The sequence below is a fragment of the Colossoma macropomum genome, unplaced genomic scaffold (genome assembly GCF_904425465.1).
Source record: "Colossoma macropomum unplaced genomic scaffold, Colossoma_macropomum, whole genome shotgun sequence".
In the NCBI taxonomy this organism is placed as follows: domain Eukaryota; kingdom Metazoa; phylum Chordata; class Actinopteri; order Characiformes; family Serrasalmidae; genus Colossoma; species Colossoma macropomum.
The window spans coordinates 20,556,432-20,576,045 of NW_023494795.1; the positions used below are offsets into that span (position 1 = coordinate 20,556,432).

Genomic DNA, 19,614 nt, shown 5'->3' on the forward strand with positions numbered 1-19,614 from the left:
TATTTTTTAACACGTTCATAGCATTTCATGAAAGGTCCTTGAACACTGTGGCTCAGATAAAGTGTACCGTGGAAGAGTCTGAGAGGCCAGTGTTTTTTGAAAGACTTGTTTGTTGAGCTCAGTCTCATATAATGTTTAGGCACTTTTAAGGGAAATCTGTCTTGCTGCTTAAATGACATTATGCCATTACAATTTTTATATGCAGTATTCTTTAAAGCTGAAATGCAGCATTGCATCCAGAGAGAGCTGTTGTGACTGTTAACCCCTTAAAATCACAGGCTTATTACATACTAAGGCTTATTATTCAGTAACTACAGGGACTTTAGTGCAAACTGGTTAAGCTATTCTCGGGTTATAGGAGTGTGTAATAAAACCTTGGGCCTGTTTAGGGGTTAAACCTTAACAAACATAAACCCAAATGCTTGAGCTACATAACAATATGACTGTTTATTAGTGACACAGTGACAGAGCAGATTTTCTTTACAGGGTTTGGCAGCCATACAAACTATAAATGAACATTGTATAGAGTTTGATCTATAACTTCCATATTCAAAGAGTTTGACAAAGACACGTCATCTTTGTTCCTGTGTCACTAAAGACAAACATTAGAGTATTTCTTTTTTTAAAGATTTATATATTTCAGTTGTAATAGATTGTGCTGTGTACTCTTCTAGATATCGCTGATTGTGCTGTTTTATGTATCTGAAAGAGATTTAACTAAACCTGTGTTTATTAAGTTATTTACTCTTGTAATTACTCAAGCAGTTGAGTGTTTCATGGTGAGTTAGTATACAAATAGTCAGCTAGAGAGGAAAATGGTAGATCTGTTAAAATTAGACTGATAGAATATACAGGAAAATGTGACTGGAGGGCAGGACTGAACTCTCTTTAAAGAGCAATGCACAGTTGCCACTGTAGGTCCACTAACACTGTATGGAAGCTTGATCATGATGTCATTGATCGTTAGTACAGTGGTTTTTACAGGCATGGAATGTTAGTCAGTGACATTTAATACAGGTGTATGCAAAAGTTTGAACACCTCTGGTCAATGACTTTTTTTGGAACAAATGTAAATATTAGTGCAAAGTTTCAATCTATTTACTGAGTTTAACATACAGAAAAAAAGATTTTGCACAGGCCGCTTTTTAGGTTTTAATTTTTTCCACTATGTTAAAGTAAATAAACAGTAATTGTGTATTATTTGTGGATTAGACGTCCGTTCTCTGTAGAGAATATGTTAACTTCATTAACATTTCAGTTAAAAAATCAACAGAACCTGGATTTTGAGCAGGGGTGCCCAAACTGTTGCATACTACTTTATTTCAAGCATGTACTGGCTTTAAATGACTTTATTGATTGAAAATTGATATAACCACCACTGAATAAGTTATTTTGAGGAAAACGAAAACACTAAGGACTCAAAGGTTTGCAGAGTCTGTACTATATTTGTAACAGTCAATACAACTCTTGCATGAAGCTGAGAGGGTTCATAAGTCATACGAAATGCTATGAATAGAGCTGGATGATCTGCAAAGAAAGTTAGCTTCCATCCAAACATACAGTTGGAAGAGAAAAGCAGCTGTAAATTTGGAGATATTTGGCATTTATCCTGCAGTTCGCATTCATGAAAAGCAGAAACATGTGTTACTGGATATCCCATTAGTTAAGCATGGCAGTACTTTCACTAGTATAAAAGCTGACCAGTCTGCAGGCATGTATTAATGTAACATAATTCAAACATACATGACTCAAAGGGCCAGATTTACTGAATGTTTGCAGTGGCACTAATGCATGTTGTGCTCGAAAAAGCACTCACAGCTGATTTAGCAATATCTGCTCAGAAGCCTTTTTGTGTGTGCACACGAGGTCACCACGGACCTGCAGGTGTTAGCATGCTAGACTTAATGAATATGCATTTTAGGGCGTGGCATTGTTGAGGTGTAAAGATAGGGGAGGAGACTATCCACAACACTGAGCAACCCAGAAAAAGTAGGTGCAATTACTTAAAAAAGAGCCACTGCACTGAAGGAACGAGAGAAGACATGATATGAAAAGCATGCTTCTCTTTTTATCTCTTCACTTCTAAAAAGTGTATAATTATATGCACTTCTATTATATAATTGTTTTCTTGCTTGTTTGCTTGTCAGTTTTCTTGTATTGTTTCTTTCACTTTCACTTTGGACTGAGCATCATGTTTACATATAAAAAAAAGTATGAACATGGAAAAAATTGTTTAGTTTTTGGAATATTCAAATATATAAATAAATGAAAGATAAAAACATTCCCATGTATATTTAATGACAAATATTTAAAGCGTTCATATCATGGAAAATCTTAATTGTCCAAACTACTTGAAATGAAAGCTTTTAAAATTTAAAAATGAAAGTGTATAAATATAAGAATGTACAAGTATTGTTAAAGTTTCAAATAATACTGTACTGTCCCTAGTCCATACAGTAAATATGTATCAACTGAGCTGCAAAACAGCCCATATTAAGGTAGTTGTTCTTGTGATGTAACAAACATAAACACATTTACATATATCTGCCTATTTAGTCTACAGCAGTTTAGCCCCACCTACTCGTGTTGAATTTATGAGGAGTGTTTTAGCCCAGACTGCTTTTCAATTGAGGCACAATACAAGCAAGCCAATCATAACGTAGATCATTTACATATATAGTCTTAAAGGCACAATAACAAAACAGGCAGTATAGTTCTCAGAGATAAAGAGAGGTTGGAAAAAGATGTTGTTTTTGATACATAAAACTATACAAACATCATTAGTGGGCCTCTGGGTAAACATAGAATACAAGAAAATTGTAGGATTTGGGCTCTTTAGTTGTCTTCATTTTCTTCATAGTGATGTCCCAAACTGCTCCTCTTTTAGAAAAAGAGACTCGATTCCTCCGTCCAGGTCTTTTAGAGAGAATTTCTCCTTTCTGTCTGTTTTCGTCTGTCTTTAGCTGGTCAAAGTGCAGTCTGAGTGAATCTTTGTTTCACTGTCTCTACAATTCAAATTAGCCAGTTTGCAGGTGACGTCTTTTAAATGGCAGCTCATAATAAGTCAGGTGTAAATTAGAGCTCTCTGAATTTTAGCATGTGCTGCATGTTTTGCGCACTCCTTAGTAAATCGGGCCTCGGGTGTCAGTGGAGGTAGGCCTGTGATCATGAAATTTTAGCTGATGATAATTGTTGTATAAATAATTGCATTTAGTGATTTGGTTATTTTATGCAACTAATAAAGTACAAGTGTAGCAGCTAAATTGGATTATTCTGTTGGATTAGATCTCTTGCTTTACTAGCTAGTTACTTTGCAGCTAACAAGAGATGAAGCATCTACAGTTATATTGCTTACATTTTTCCTTGAAACTGAAAATTTGAGCGAAGAACACTTGCTCTACAAGCATACAATGCTAAAATTAGCATTAGTTATACTACAAGCACAAAGCTACAAGTTAGAACTCTTAAGTTAGTAAAAAAAAGTTACGTATATTTAAGAAAGAAGTGATTTCTTTTACATTTATTTGACTAAACCATCTAATAAAAACGGCTCACGTTATGCTTGTTGCGATATGATGACTGTGAAATCTAATGAGTGGAAAATAATTGCAGTCAGATAAAATAATTGTGTTTATTTTAAATAATTGTGATCAGGTGACTGTGTAATAATTGTGACAGGCCTAAGGTAATAGTAAGAAGTAGTTAGTCAAAAGAGCCAATCCCTTTCCAGGATGGTGATCAAGTGTGTATTACTAAATAAACAGAATAGTCTCTTATATGTGAAGAGTAAGATGTCATGACAGAAAACCCAGCAGTTCCATGTGTTCTCTGTATCAGGTCAGCAGTAAGCCTGAGTAGCTTGTGAGACTTGATTTACTTTTAAATGACATTTCTTAAATGCATTTAATGTCTTTGTCCCTTTTTAGATTTTCTCGGAAAGCATGTGATGACCCAAGCTAGGAAAAAGGGTTCCCTCAGCCAGTGCCGTGGCGAGGGCCATGACTATTTAGATGGCTGGTCCCATGGTAAGACCATGGGAAGAGCTTGGCCTGAGCGTTGTTTGAAAGATGGCAAGGCTGTCAAATCTGGGGCCAAGAGAGACAAGCAAAAAGGACAGCAGCGCATGGAGAGATGGATCCATGATGGGTTTAAGAGCAGAGCCAGGCTGGAGAATTTTCTGAACAAGGACAGGACCAAGACGGATGCGGTTAAAAAAGGCAAGGCAAAAGTATCCAAGAAGTTGAGGGAAGAGCGGAACAGGAAGCTCTACCCACTACGAGGGAGGGGTGGCACACCAGAGACTGAGGCCTTGAGCTGCCATGTCCTACTCACCCGCCTGGAGGAGGATGCTTTGGAACAGGGAAATGACTTGAGTGATGAGGATCCAGACATAATTCGAAGAAGAAATTTGCAAAAGAAGAGCATCAAACGTAACAAAAAGCTAGAAAAAGCCAAGGAATCATTGTGTACACCATCTCAAATTAAATCAGAACCAACGATCATTAAAACCCCAGTTCAGGAGCCTCGTAAGCGTCGGCTCGCCTCTCTCAATGCTGAAGCAGTCAACAGCCTCCTGCTGGAAAAAACAGATGCACCACAAGGCAGCAAGCTCACTAAGAAACAGCAGCAAGAGGTCCCACCTGTTGCTATTGCAGCAGACGATACAAAGATTTACTCCCTTTCAAAAAGGTCTGCACAAGCCCGTAAGACTGAATCGTGCCAAAGCCACAAGCAGGCCAAGAAAAGCAAGTCAGAGGAGAAAGATGACAATGAACTGAGTCTGTACGCTCCCACTCCTAGACGCCTTGCTGGACTAAATGCTGCTGCCCTGCTGAAGCTCACAAGCTCCTCTACAGGAAACAAGCAGCGAGTGAAGGCAGACAGTAAGGATGTTTGCGTGACAGGGAAGCAGACTATACGGTCTAAAAGCAGGGTGCGACAGCCTAAGAAGCAAGGCATTCAGCAGGCTTCACCACGAGGTGGCTGTGCGGTGTGCAAAAGTAGGGGAACTTTGGAGTCCAAACTGAAGTGGGAAGGGGCAACTAACCATCACCGCCTAACAAAACCAGGGTACCAGTCTCGCAGTATGATGGGATATCCCCTTAAGGTGGTGAAAGAAGAGCAGGTGGAGACCGATCTTAGTCCTTCTTACTTCTGCTGTCCTCCCGAGGGCTCAGTGGAATACTGCCACAGGTTGGCACTGTTCCTGGGGCAGAAGGCCTATAGCGAGACAGACGAGCACCCTGTGACCTCAGTGAAACGTGAATGCCTGGTTCCTCCGTCGTCACTGGCACACCCAGCCCTCACCCTCAGTGCCCACCCATGCCTGTGTGCAGACCCCTGCTACTCTGGTTACTACGTTCACATCGCTCACCCTGGGCCTCCTTCTTCTAGCCTAAGTACGCAGCCTCTGCCTTGTGCACACAGCTCCCTGTGTGCCCGCAGGGTCCACGGGTCCAAACTGCTGTCCTCTTCCGTCTCCCATGCCTCAGGAATCCCACACCCTACCTTCTGCAATTCGGTGGGGTCACCCTGCTACAGCGAGGGCTGCAGGGTCGGCAGCTACGCCTTCAGTGCTATGCAGCCAGTCACCAGCAGGGCGTGCACTTATGCCACAGGCTGCTCCAACTGCAGCCATCAAATCAAAACAGGTAAGAGATGAAAACAGAGCTGAAAAACGCAGATCTCCTTCATACCTCATACATATTTTTACTCGGCTAACCACTTCGTTTCAAGTTAAATGGTCATTAAGTACAAATTATTAATTTTTTTACATCAGGAAAAAAAAGCAAAAAACATATTTAAGAAAGAATTGCACTGAATCTCTTCAACTAAATATAATTTTTCCAGTATTTATTGTGTCCACTCTGCCTTTATTACGTCTTCCATTCATCTAGGATTACTTGATTTCACCTTTTCAAAGAAATCTACAGGGATATTTTTCCACAAGAAGTTCAGTCTTAGAAGTTGGTTCCACTTTCTGCTTCTTAAAATCCAAGTAATCCCAAATACAAATTAAGACTCATCAGTCCTTAAAACATTACTCCACATCTCAGGTGTCCAGTTTCGTTGTTGTAGTGCAGGTTTTTCTTTGACCTTTTCTTAATAATGGCTTCTTGACAGCTACATGTCCTTTCAGACTCATAACGTTGTGTTGTCTTCTCACAGTGGTAGGATGGACAGAAACACCTGTGAATTTTTTCAGATCTGAAGCAGGAGTGGAGCTTGATTTTCTCCTCTCTCTCAAAGATGAAAGCTTTACTGTTTATCTGATGGTGACAGTTTTGGTGGTCTACCGGGTCTTGCACGGTTCTTAGGGCTCCCATCGTCAAATTAAATATGGAAAGATTTGACATTATACACACTTTTGGAGGATTTTGTTAAATTTTTCTGTAAATATGTGTTTCCTGTTTTTTTTTTCTTGACACTGAAAATATAATGACTTGTACGTAATGGCTGTTTTAACTGGAAAATAAATAAATGAAAGGGTAGTCTCTGATGTTTGTGCAGTACTGTTTTTGCATGACTCATTGTAGTTGAGTCATTGTGTAAAAATATGATGTACCTACATACAATACAAACAATGTTTACATATATGCTGAAAATGATCAGTGTCACTAGTGCTGTGTACATGCACTCTGCCAAACAGACTCCAGGTACAGCCATTTTGGGGTTTTTGTCATTTTGTGAGGAATCCCTGTAAAAAGTGCACTTCAGTGGCACCTTACAATTGCGGCCAGATCCTTTTCTTACTGTGGGCTTACTTATAGTTGCACTACATATGATGTGTTTTCAAAATTGAAAGAAGTAGCATTACTGAATTATCTCACTGCTGCAAGTAACCCTGTAAAGCCTGAAACAGTAATTTAAAAGTTAGAGGTGTCAGCTTGGATTTCTTGATAGTTTTTGGACCACACCACGTCTTTGCATGTTAATGTCATATGTACAGACTCATAAAGAAAGCCAGCCTTGATGTTTAGTTCTCAAATGCAAAATCATCATTACATTGATGAAGATCTGATGACAATAGTAGATAATTAACTTACATCCTTAGAAGACATGTCATTCATCAAGTTGTGAGTTCTCTTTGGATACCCTTTCAAAGCACTCACAGTCATCAGATTTGTCTGCTCAGGGAAGGTGTTCAAAATGGTACAAAATGTTCTTCTGCACATTGTGTGCAATTACACTTTTCCACCAGAGAGGTCTACAAATGCCCAAATCTTACATAGTGCAGCTTTAAAGACAAGGCACTGCTTGTTCTTCACACTAAATGCTGTATTTATCATTTCTGCAGAAGGCTACTCTTCACCTCAAGGGGATCACAAGTCCTCACTGCTTGTGCCACCGGCATTGCCCCTTTCTGGCTGCCCGTTGCCCAGAGTAAGCCCATCCTCCACAGTTCTACCACGTCTTCTGTCCACCCTCTCAGACAACAGACAGACAGAGGTCAGGCTTCAAGGGCCTAAAGAATGCCCTCAAAGCACCAAACCATCCAATGGCTCCATTGCTAGAGGGCGCTCAAAACTGTCTCCGAAACAGCCAGTGCCCAGCCCAGTAAGTGCCAAACAGCAGAAAAAGGTGAATCGCCACCGAGCGACAAACGGCTGGCGCCCTTATGGAGAACCTACAGAGAGAGAAGTCTTTATCGCGGTGAGCTTCTTTTTTCTACTGGTTAGCATGGCATGCTGTACAAGAGCCTTTTCTATGTGAGTGTGTTTTTTTTGCAGGGAGACGATGAGACTGCCCTACGTCAGTGTTATGAAGGAGTAGAGCGAGATGGAGAAGTGATTCGGGTCAGAGACACTGTGCTGTTGCGCTCTGGACCAAGAAAGAAATCCTTACCATATGTGGCCAAGATATCAGCTTTGTGGGATGACCCCAAGACAGGTGAGAGTTGTAAATATGGTCAAAAGTGCACTAAAAAAGCAGATGTATTTACATGATTCAGATGTGTACATTGGTTCCACATCAACCTCAATTAAGTTAATTAAGTACTTACACATAGTAATTATGTTGATGTAACATTTATTCAATGTACACACTTGAATCAAGCAAACTGTTATGTTAAATTTATTTTTAAATATATTTTTTTTATAATTAATTATTTTTCCTATACTTGTGCCGCACTGTATGCAGTTAAACAGGACTAATTATGTTCACTTTGTAGTCAAACATGCAGTTGCAAGTGTTGTAAGTACTGACAATATTCACAATATGCTCAGAAAAACCTACTGTGACATATTGTGACTTAATTTGTCTCGATAACAAAAGTGTCGTATTGCCCAGCCCGAGGTACTTCTAGCTTTGCTCCTTGATATTTCGTAGAGGAAATGAAAAATGAAACTCTCTGTTAAATATTCCCCGTGTGCCCTAAAGGAAGGCTGCTTTAAAAGTGCTGTCCAAGTACAACTTAAGGAATATTAGTAAAAGATTGTTGATCAGTTTTGTATATGTATTAGTATTACATTTATTGACCCATTTAAAGTCCTTAAAGAACTACAGTAATTCAGTGTTTCATTTGTTTGCTGATAAGGAGGACAGTAGGGTATTTTACCAGATATATCTCTGCTATATAATTGCTGTTTTTGTCTGGTTCCCTCTGTGGTTATATGGTGCCATTGTTTTCAGCTGTTGTTCAGTTGCTGTATCTGTGGTTAGTCAGTGCTTCTGCTGCTGGTGTTGTCTTGTTTTTGAGGCTAGTTGGAGATTGCCCTGCTTGACATTTGCTTCTCTTAAACACAGTATGACAGACTGTAATACGTGGCCTAGTGCAAGTTGGTATTTTGTGTAAGCCGCTTAATGATCATGTATACCTTCTTTGCTGTCGTTATTTGTTCACATGCTCACACAAGTTGTCCTTTTTGGTCACTAAAAGTTTCATTATGTCAGTAAGAAACTGGTTATGCTGTGTTATGCATGCATAGAATTTTGGCCCATGATGAAAGAGTGCCGAGTCAAATACATAGTCATACCACTAGTGGGAACCAGATGCAAATTAGCGTGTTGGAAAGCCGTCTTGGTTATTTTTGTTAACTTCAGTGTCATGTTCACATGCCTTTGTATCACTGTTTTTATTTCAGAAGGTTGTCTTTGTATTCACTCAAAGCATTAATATTTTAGGAACTTATTCCTCACTTTGTTGCCAGTCCTGCAGTTCCAGATTTTATGTTAATCTCATAAATAATATCTCATAAAGCATTTTCAGTGGCTGCGTCTGACCTTTTCATTTTCCTCTCTCAGGAGAGCTGATGATGAGTCTGTTCTGGTACTATCGACCTGAACACACGCAGGGAGGCAGGGATCCCAGCATGCACTGTGAGGTGAGACATTCCCTCATACCAAACAGCCTTGATGAGCAGCTCTCAAATACTTCACAATAAATGCATCTTGGTCTTCAAGGAATGGTTAGATGAAAAAACAATTTAGACAGTTTTCCTCTCACCACAGGTGTGGTCGATCAGCCGAGACATGTTTTGGGATTCAAATTTTGCTTCTTTATTTTGGTGTTGGAGCTACAAGGCTAACGTTCCTAACAAAAACCTAGGAGTCTATAGGAGTCGATATACATCTCTCAATCCACTCAAACCACGTCTAGGTCTTCATTAAGGTTATTAACAGGTGTTGTCTAAGATGGGAAGAAAAGGTTTGGGGATGTGTTTACAGAAAAGATTTAGGTGACTGTCGATTTCCACTGTTGAACAACGTTAGCCTCGTAGCTCCAGTGCTAAGTGAAATTTGAACACCGAAAATTTCTTGGCTGAAGATGACAGGCAAGGTTTTTTGATTGTACGATAGCCACCTTATTCTCAACTTTCCCTTCCACAGTTCATGAAGAAATTGAATGATAATCAGGTTCTTTTAAATGTTGAACTTGGAATAAAATTTGTTTGTTGCCCTACCTGGTCTTTCCCAGCTAACAGTCAATCACCAATTCAGCAGTAACCACAGGTCAACAGTTTTGCTAAAGGTTGAGCTAAATGCACAAAAAAATGTAAAACATTCTGAAAGAGCATGATTATATCCTGACCACAGTTTGATTTTTGCCTCTCCAATTAAGCATTGTTGTTTTGTTTTTTCTGTACTTTTTCAGAATGAAATATTTGCCTCTCGGCATCAAGATGAAAACAGTGTGGCCTGTATTGAAGACAGATGCTATGTTTTGCCGTTAGCACAGTACTGTAGGTAAGATATTGTTCTGAATTGGGTGAATGTGGTACCTGTATCTCACAGAACCTACTAGTGTCTGCTGCAGGATTGTGAATCAGTTCTAGAGGTGCTGTTCACTGTGAAATGATTAATTTTGATGGACAAATAGTTAACTTATCAGTAAAATGTATCTAAGGTTTTGAGTACTCAGATTCTGCCCTAAAAAGGTCTTCTCCAGCACTTTAAAGGTGGTTTTTAACCAGTGCACCGTGACTGGAACAGCAAACTTGAGAGAATTTGTCAGTCAACATTTCTCTGTTTCATTGCAATTGATAATGTTTTCAGTGACCGTCAGATCAGTATAAACATGCATTGTCACTTGTTAATGATAAGATAAAGTAAATGTCTGCAAGCTGTTCGAATGAGGGCAAACTTTCTGTGACTTTTAACTTACTTATGATAAAAGCCTAACTGCTGGCTATGTTTAAATACTTAACGTTAAACAGTGACATTATTTCCATCAGTATATAGTTGAACATTCGTGATAAAAGACATTTTGAAATTTAGCACTATTTAGCTCCATCCTACGTTACATGGTGGTAGTCTAGGGGGACGGTTTCTTCTGTATAATGGCAGAGGAGGGGCATCACCACAGGATTACATTTAAAAGTTTTTAGGTATTTTGAATGAATTCTTTTCACCAGACATTGTGTCTTGCAGAGTGTTGACCCTGTCAAATACTAATATTTACTAGAATTTAAAATTCTGGTATTTGCTAGCATTAACCCTGTTCCAGAGATAATTGTATGTGGGTATTTAGCAGTCTATTGTCTGTGTTTTAGATTTTGTGCCTTGGTAAAGCGCCGATCAGAGGGTGTACCTGACAGCACCCCAGTGGTGCCACACCCCTCCGACAGTGCCATCCCTTCTCACCGACTTGTGCCCGATGATGTTGACCCTGAGCTGGTTTACCTGTGTCGCCATGTCTACGACTTTCGTTATGGCCGCATACTGAAGAACCCGCAGTAAAGGTGCAGGCTTGCGCCTCACACATGGTGGAAAGCCTCCATACTAAGAGGATCCCTGTGAAACCTACTGGCCTGTTTTGTTCTAATCATTATAATTTATTTTTGGGAAGAGAGGTTTTAAATTGCTTTAAAAGAAAACTGAGGTCAGGAGCGTAGTCAACCACTAAAGGAACATCCCCCATAATCATGAAAAAGTGGCAGTATCTAGGGTGAGCGCTATAGAAAAGCAAGAATAACAGCTTTGCATCTTAATTTGATTTTGTTTTTCTTTAATCTTGGATAGAAGGTGAATTTTTTTGTCTATCTCTTCAGTGATTTGTCTTGTACACTGGACTATGACACTGGCAAAGGGAGATGAAGATTCTGAACATAATCAAAAAATCCTTTTATTCAAAGTGTGACTTAAAGGGGGACAAATCTAGGCTCATCTCGGAGAATGTAAAGCTTCAATTTGGTGGAGTCTAGATTTGAATATTTTTTGTTGTTGGGAAGAACAAGAGGAAGTGGACAAATCATACTCTTGCTTGTGGAGGATCTTCTGTTCCTCATTTTCTTCTGTAAGAGAGTGGAGATCTACTATTCTCCCATTTAATGTAGTGGTGAAGGAAGTAGAGCCACAATGAAATATCAGTCAATGGAGTTGTCCACCCTGTTCATTCTTCTCCGTGTCTTGCCTTATTACTTGCAGGTAGCTCTGTAGGCAGCTAGTTTGACCCAGTCCTCTAAGAACGCCACTTCTGTAATAAAATAAACCAAAGGTCAGCACAGTGTTAATCACCATTCTCACTAGTTAAAAGCCCCAGTTTCTGCAGTATCTGCCTGTGCTCTCTAATGCCATAGATTGGAAAAAGTGATTCACATTTGTTGTTGTTTTGTTTTTTTTAGAAGTTTTATAATATATTGAATTGAGGCACTCAAGACATATAACAAATATATTTTAAATATTTATTTGACAAAATCCTGCCTGTGCCCATTTTCCCTCGCTTCTAGAAACCCTAGTGAAATTGCACTAATCCATTCTTTTGCTTTATTGTTTTTCCTTTATTAATCTCTCTTGCTCTGCTGCTCTTCTTACTTTACATATTAGCCTATGGCTCTGATTCTATCAACACTGTTTAATCAGGAAGGGAACATGCAAGAATAGTGTCTTAAAGCACTCGTATTATGTAGAGCAGAATAAAAGTAGACGAATAACAAATCTCAACATAAGATGACCATGCAGAAGGCTTTGTTGTGCAAGTAGTCTTTAGACTCTGAAAGTGTCTACACAAAGCATGGAAAATGTATGGCTAAACTGTTGTCTCAAAATTTGTAACATTTCTGTGATGCTCCGTGGCTACTGCTCTTTGTTTAATGCTACATCTGTTGTAAACATGCCTACTTTCCTCCTACAGAGGTGCCACAGTAGTCTTGAGTGAGATTTTTCAGTTCAAGGATTAGAAAAGTCCCTTCTGGGGATGCATGTTGAAGGTGGGAGGAATTTTTGAAAAACTACAAGAGCTGGTACAGGCTGTTGGAAATTTTTGGAATTTGGAAATTTTTTGTTGTTGTTAGTTGGCTACATGACAGCAACATATTCATGGCTAATTTTGGGCCAGAATGCCCTTTTAAGTACATTTACTTTGTAATGCTCCAGTCTTTCCTCAACTTTCAGTTAGTAATGAGATTCGAAAAGATATAAACTAAGTCATTTAACTGTCCAGCCTCATGTTGTGGCATCACATGCCAGACCAAGAGTTTTAATGGCTGGTAAAAACCTTTATCTAAAGCACTCACACAAAGGACAAATAGTCCTTAGTACAGTCCTAGTCATATGGAGGATCTGCAATACATGATAAGCTCATTTTTCAAGTCTATGCATTTAAATCCTCTATGGCTCTCTTATGTTCCAGATTTGCTGGTTATTTTATTATTGTTTGGCTTGAGCTAACGGGCAGCCAAATTGACACCCTTCAAACAGCCTCCTTTATCAGCTAAAGTAAATGCATATTGATCCTTGCATTCTAATGAATATATAAATATCACAAATTGTGTTGATTGAATCAGAGCCTGTGCTCTGAGATAAAAGCCTAATGAGTTTTTCTAACAATCCTCCAAGCACTGAATGAAAGAATAATAATCAGCTCTCCTTTAGTAAATATTGCACCTTCTGTATGTGTGTACCCAGCATTCATAGCAAAGCTCCCGGCTATTTGAAATCATTTTCCATGCCTGAAATCTAAATAAGATCAGGAATGCTCTAGAATAGGCTTTCTGTTTTCTTAAACCACTAACTGTAAACCATATCCATGCTTATATATTAATTATTCAGATGTTGAAATGATGTACAGTGGTACTAGAATTTCCTCGTAAAGGTAGTTTAGATGGCTTTCCAACAGTACTATATATAGTATATATAAGTGTATGTTTTTTAATGTATGCAGAAAACCCAGAACTCGTTTCATTCCATTGCATCATTGGCATAGATGTTGCTGCAATTATACCTTGATCAGCAGGTCTTCTAAAAAAAGATTCTATTAATAATATTGTGGTTTAAATGAAAAGTTTTTGATCCCATATTTGTAAACAAAAGTGTTTCTCTGTTTTTCAATTTGTCCTGGAAACATGAGATATTTTATTAAGTCTATTTCTAAAGGTAGAATATGCAATATATTTTTGGGACTATTTTTGAGGATTCTATTTAAATCAAAGTCCTTATATTGTTTTAACTAATTACAAATTGTTTTGATGTGGATCATAAATTGAAAATAATAGTAACCAAATAGACATGAGCTGAAACACAGACAGTGTTTAATTTTATAATTTTATTAGTTTAGAATCCAAAGGTGGAGTACATGAGAGCCATCAATGGGGAAAAAAGAGTGATATGTACATAGATTAATTATTGAAGAATCGCCAGACCATCTTTCAAATGAGATAAAATGTTGCACAATATGTTTTTAGTACTTATGAGACATGTAACTATATTTAAAGAAGTTATTTAACATTTGAGTATACAAACTATATAGATGATCTATCTATATTTCAAATAACAAGTCATCTTAGTCGAAAAGTGTTTTCAAGTGCTGTTGCAATATTTGTGGTCAACGAGCGCCATAGATTTTTTTTTTTAATTGTTGAGGATTGATTTGCTTTTTATTTAAGTTATGAAGTCTTCAGTTAAATAACTTAAAGTTACAGTTGTATTTATGGAGACTTGGAGTTGGCATCAAGGGGTAAAGACCAAAGCACACTCTTCTACTGGTGCCCCTTTTGTGTGTATATTGCATATATGTGGGGCAGCCTCAGCAACTCGGAACTGTACAGTCCTGCTGCTGTCATTGCAGAGCGACTTCTGTCACCAGACCTTAGTCAGATAGAGGTACTTGAATTATCAGTTGCTGTGAATCAGTTTCATAGTATCATAAATGTACATTTACATGTGGCCTTTTCCCATTCACTGTAAGTCGTTTTGGTTTGGTTTGCAGGAAACAAGCCAAATATCACTTAATTGATCTAGTACATGGTAGGACAGCTATGTAAACTGTATTCTGAGTACATATTTGACCAAGAACAGCAGGTGATGACAAACCGAGTCTGCTGTCTTTAATTTCTATATTTCTAAAAGTTGTTTTATACGATATTGGTTGATCGCTACAGAGTCGTCTCTGAGGCTTCTTGAACACTGTATTACCAGCATGTGCTTGGAAGACCTTCAGAGCTAAATGGCTCCTCATGGAAAGCCCACGCGTCCATTTCCGGAGGGTGGTTAACTGACCCGGTTATGAGGGGAGCTTGATCTAAGTCTTTGGCAAATATCATATATCTAATCTTTAGACAGATTTTTCATGAAGAATCAAGTTTATTGGGAGCCAAAGTGGCTGGTTACATGTTGAATGGCTGTATAAACACTTAAGGACATGGAATCCCTCTGTATCATGGAGCTTGACCGCTTCTCTGCGGTGAAGAATTGTAGCTGTGGTTCTGTATGTTTCAGAATTCCTTTTTAAACCGTAACCACAATGACCAAAATCAAGAGATGTTTTGGGTTTTTGTTTTTGTTTTTTTGGATTTCCCTATCTTGACCAATACTAAGAATTCCATTTCTTTGCTCTCTGTGTTATTAGGTTAGTGCTTATTGCTAACATATATTTTGATAGAGTGGGAGAATGAATAAAAAGTTATTTTTGAATGGGGATGGGGGGGGGTATGTTTTTGTTTCTGTCGCTTTGTCATGCACTCTGTTTTTTTTTTTGTTTTTTTGTTTGTTTTGTTTTAATGACAACAAGAATCCCTGCTGATTATTGTTCAATTGAAAGAGTATTTATAAAACATTCTTTTGTTAAAACCAGTCTGAAGTGTTTTTATTGCCTCTTTTCTGCTCTACAGTGTACAAGTAGATAAATAGTGTTTCTTTCTTTTCTTGTTACTTATGAAGTTATGGGCAAATTAGATCACATTCATGTGTTCCACAGACACCATAAAACATGAGATCTAGTCATTTTTAAGAAGGATGCACTGCAGTATGCACCAGCTTTAACCAGCAGATGTCAGCAGTTGATCTAGACTGGAGTCTAGGCCCATATCATAGAAAACAGGGTTGTGGTGAGGAAATATAAAGTTTTTTTTTTTGTTTTTTTTTTGTTAGCATGAATGGCAAATTGTATGGTCTGTTACATTAGCTTTGGCAGACAACTTCTAATATAAAATAGTTTTTTAATGAAATGAAAGTCTAATTACAAATATATAACAAGCTGTACAGTAAAGACGTTCAGAAAATATTGAATAAGAAAAGATTTTATTTATTTCACTTTTCTGTGTAAATCAAGAGACACCCAGATTAGATTTCCTGCACTTTTCTCTGCTCTTTGGCTAACACTTTCATCAAAATAGGTTTGTCTCACTGGAGAAAAATAATAATTGTAGGTTATTTGGTCGGCATTGTGGTAAAGACATCTAAATATTCATTTAACAATATAACATTTTGATGAGCATTTATACAGTGTAGCTATAATAAAAAAGTTGTATTAATTTGTAATTCAGTACCTTTTATTGTGCATTTAAGACAGAACTTTTTTAAACGCAAAATATGCTTCATAAATTGCATGATCTGATTACACTTAGCAACCATTTTGTGTGTGAAAATGTGTTATGACATTTTTACTAACTATTTATGCTAAAAATGTAAACATACATCCAAAAAATCTACTGCTGGAACCACTTTCTTTTATTCTGTCATTCTAAAGGATGAAGGTTGAGAGGTTGCAAAATGGTCATGTAAAAATGATTTATGACTGTTTTTAGTACATTAAATCACAGCGATGTTCTTAGTGATCTAAGTGAAGATGTAGATGTAGGCATTGGGCCCTTTAAATGCTTGTCAGGAATTCTACAAATTAATTGGACGTAATAATACTCAGATTTGTTCTCCAGATCCTTATTGTTTTCTTTGTTTTGGTTGTGCCCTTTTTTGTGGGTGATGGGAATTTTTGGCCATGTGTATATTCACGTTTATTTGTGCATCTGTTGCAAACGTTGAGTAAAACACTTTGGACATACAGAATGTAGTCTTGATAAGTGATATACTGTGCCTTTGGAGTACTCTCTATATGTGAGCACTGATCTCAATCAGTGGTTGTGTTTCGTACATATGGCTGATGCATTGTCACTTTATTGGTTAGTGTGTGCTCCTTAGTGTGGGCAGGATTCTCCTTGTGAGCTGTATCTTCTTTTTGCTCAGTCTGAAAGCTGCAGTAGATGTTTGTCTCGTGCTCCAGCAAAGCCTGTTGTCCTTGTCTGTGTCTCTTACTCCTATAGGTGGATTCAGCTTTGGGCTCTCTGATCCTCTTTGAAGTTATTAGTAGTGTGGAGCTGTGGCCAGACAGCAGTGTTGAATGTCTCATGGTGGGAGGCTCTTAGCAGGGAAGTGTGTCAAGATGTACAGATGGGATAGAATTACTTAAAACAGTATTTATCAGAAAAGCATATGAATGTACTGAAAGTCAAAATTGTTTACCATTTAAAACAGATCAATGTATTCAGGTGAAGTCCAAAGCATATTAACTAGGGGAGGGAATCACTGCAGACCCTCCAGTATGGTTATATCAAAATACTTGAGCCAGAGAATGATACTGTTGACGTATTTAAAAATTTCTGATGTTTTGCAATATTTGAAATATTGCAATGTATCACAATTTATTACATATACATACATACACACATTATTCCTCCAAAAGAAAACTTTATCTAATAAAGTTAACACATTAACACCGTGTTCATCTCAGAATGTGCTTTATCTTTACATATTCCTTTATAAAGAGGAATGAAGTGTTAAAAGTCTCATCCAGCGACTTTTATTGGTGTATTATAGTAGTGTATCTGATTCCTGTCCCAATGCTTGGAGTTATCCACTACACAGTCTGACTCTTCATAATAATGCCTGACAGAAGCCTTGGTCTCACCAGAAAGGAACAGCACCATCTTGTGGATAAATGTAGAAATGCAGTTTATGAGTTTAACAATGTGTTTAAAAGGCCATACCTCACTTTTTTTCCTGAGGTCAACTTATGACACTTGTGTGTGTTTATGTACCAAAAACAGTCATAATTCCTTTCTGTGTGAGCATTTACCAACCTCTTCATCCCTTAGAACTAAACGGGCTTTTTTGTCACTGTGCCTTTAAGACGTATACGTGTAAATGATCTCTGTTCTGATTGGCTTCTTTGTATTATGCCCTTTCAAGTTAAAACAATCCTTATAACTTTAGCATAGTTGGGAAACATCAATTAAGAAATATCAATGCTTAGATGTTATATTAATACAGCTTTGTTTTATTTGTGGACTGTATGGGAGTGAGTAGCATGTCTTGAAAATTTAACAGTGTTTACATACTACATCTAAAGTTTTTGTTTAAAAAAGCAAATAAAATTAGGTTTTCTATGGCTTCTTAATACACGTTAAAATGTTTCTAATTAAATAATAAAATATCGATATTTGGGCCTATTTTTAAAATCAAATTATTGCAATATTCTACTGTATTTTTTCTCCTACCCCTAATATCTGAATCATTTTCTATCCACACTGAAACGAGTCACTATTCAGTTCGGGCTGTTTTCAGAAGCTGGATAAGAGTGATGATAGTCACGCAGCTGAGCTGAACACCTCAGGTTAATAATTATCTCAAGAACTGTGATCACAGTGTCTCAGAGCACGTGGAGCTTTGTCTAGGGTGTGATGACAAGACATGGAGGCACTAAGAAAGAGATGAATTGCTTCAAATGTGTACTTCATTTCCACATGAATAAAATATATTAACATCTTACTGTGATTGCTAAAAATAGGTGTACATAACCTGAAAGACAAAACTGTGTTTCTGTTAATATATTTCATTCATGTGGAAATGATGTACACATTTGAATTAAATTAACTCGATGCATCACTTCTTTCCAGTGTAGATGGAGATGGTGTGGAACATCTGTTTTATGCACCAATCCATACGAGTGCAAAATAAACAGAATGAGAGCTTACTGGGGATACCATTACTTCATCATGCTCTCATCTATCCTGCCCCCATGCTGTCTGGCCCAGAGGCAATTAACTTCCAGGGCTTACTGAGGTTTTAATGAATTCTCCTAAGCAGGTTTGCCACCTAATCATCCTTTGGTGTGCATAAGCAGAATGTTATTACAGGGTGTTACTGAGCAATTTTGGGTTACAGATACAGTTTAGAGCAGCATCAGAAATAATCAGGGCCAAAGGGTAAAAAGTGACTGTTCAACAAATTTTTCCCTGTAAAACACAAGCAAAGTGTTATGAATGTAATAAATCAACATTAATTAACTTTGAAATGTAATAATTCAATGAATCAGTGTCACTTATAAAACCAACACAACACAAAGCCAACTATTTGCTTCCATCCACAGTCTCTTTGCCTTGAAGTTGATCTGATAACACTCAATCTGTGCATGAACTTAAAGATTGCATTTTGACAGTACTTTGAGGTCTGTGCATGTTACATGCATACACTGTTAAATTCAACATCTGAGTTAAAATAACATTTTGTGTATTTCCCAATTTGTATATACTCAACCACTAAAATGGTCATATTAAAAGGTCTCAGCAAAACCGTAGGCCAAAACTGCAACAGCAAAATAGGCATTGAATACTTATTCAAAAAGAATTCTGAAAAAAAAAAATATATTAGGTATTTTTAAAAAAAAATATTTCGCAGGCCGAATAGGACCATGTCACGGGCCTGACTCGGCCCACGGGCCTTGTGTTTGACGCACAGGGTATATACAATAGTATGCAAAAGTTTGAATACAACCCGGTCAAATTACATGTTCTGTTGATTTTCTAAGAACACAAGAACACAATTCTAAGAGCACCATTTCTATTTATTTGCTAAAATAAAATTAAATATAAAATGTGCCATAACTTTTATACAGGCCACAATTTA

The 19,614-nt window shown here is 37.6% G+C and overlaps 1 protein-coding gene across 3 annotated transcripts in view; it reads left to right on the top strand.

Moving 5' to 3' along the window:
* Positions 1-15,504, top strand: part of LOC118815574 (bromo adjacent homology domain-containing 1 protein) — a 28,598-nt gene extending 13,094 nt beyond the window's left edge. For all 3 annotated transcript variants that reach the window (XM_036581788.1, XM_036581790.1, XM_036581787.1), the window contains exons 2-7: positions 3,927-5,651; positions 7,298-7,653; positions 7,731-7,890; positions 9,244-9,323; positions 10,094-10,185; positions 10,992-15,504. In XM_036581788.1, coding sequence (XP_036437681.1) covers positions 3,947-5,651; positions 7,298-7,653; positions 7,731-7,890; positions 9,244-9,323; positions 10,094-10,185; positions 10,992-11,178 — 2,580 coding nt within the window. In that variant the 5' untranslated portion in view covers positions 3,927-3,946 and the 3' untranslated portion in view covers positions 11,179-15,504. The remainder of the gene's footprint in view (positions 1-3,926; positions 5,652-7,297; positions 7,654-7,730; positions 7,891-9,243; positions 9,324-10,093; positions 10,186-10,991) is intronic.
* The last annotated feature ends 4,110 nt before the right edge of the window (positions 15,505-19,614 follow it).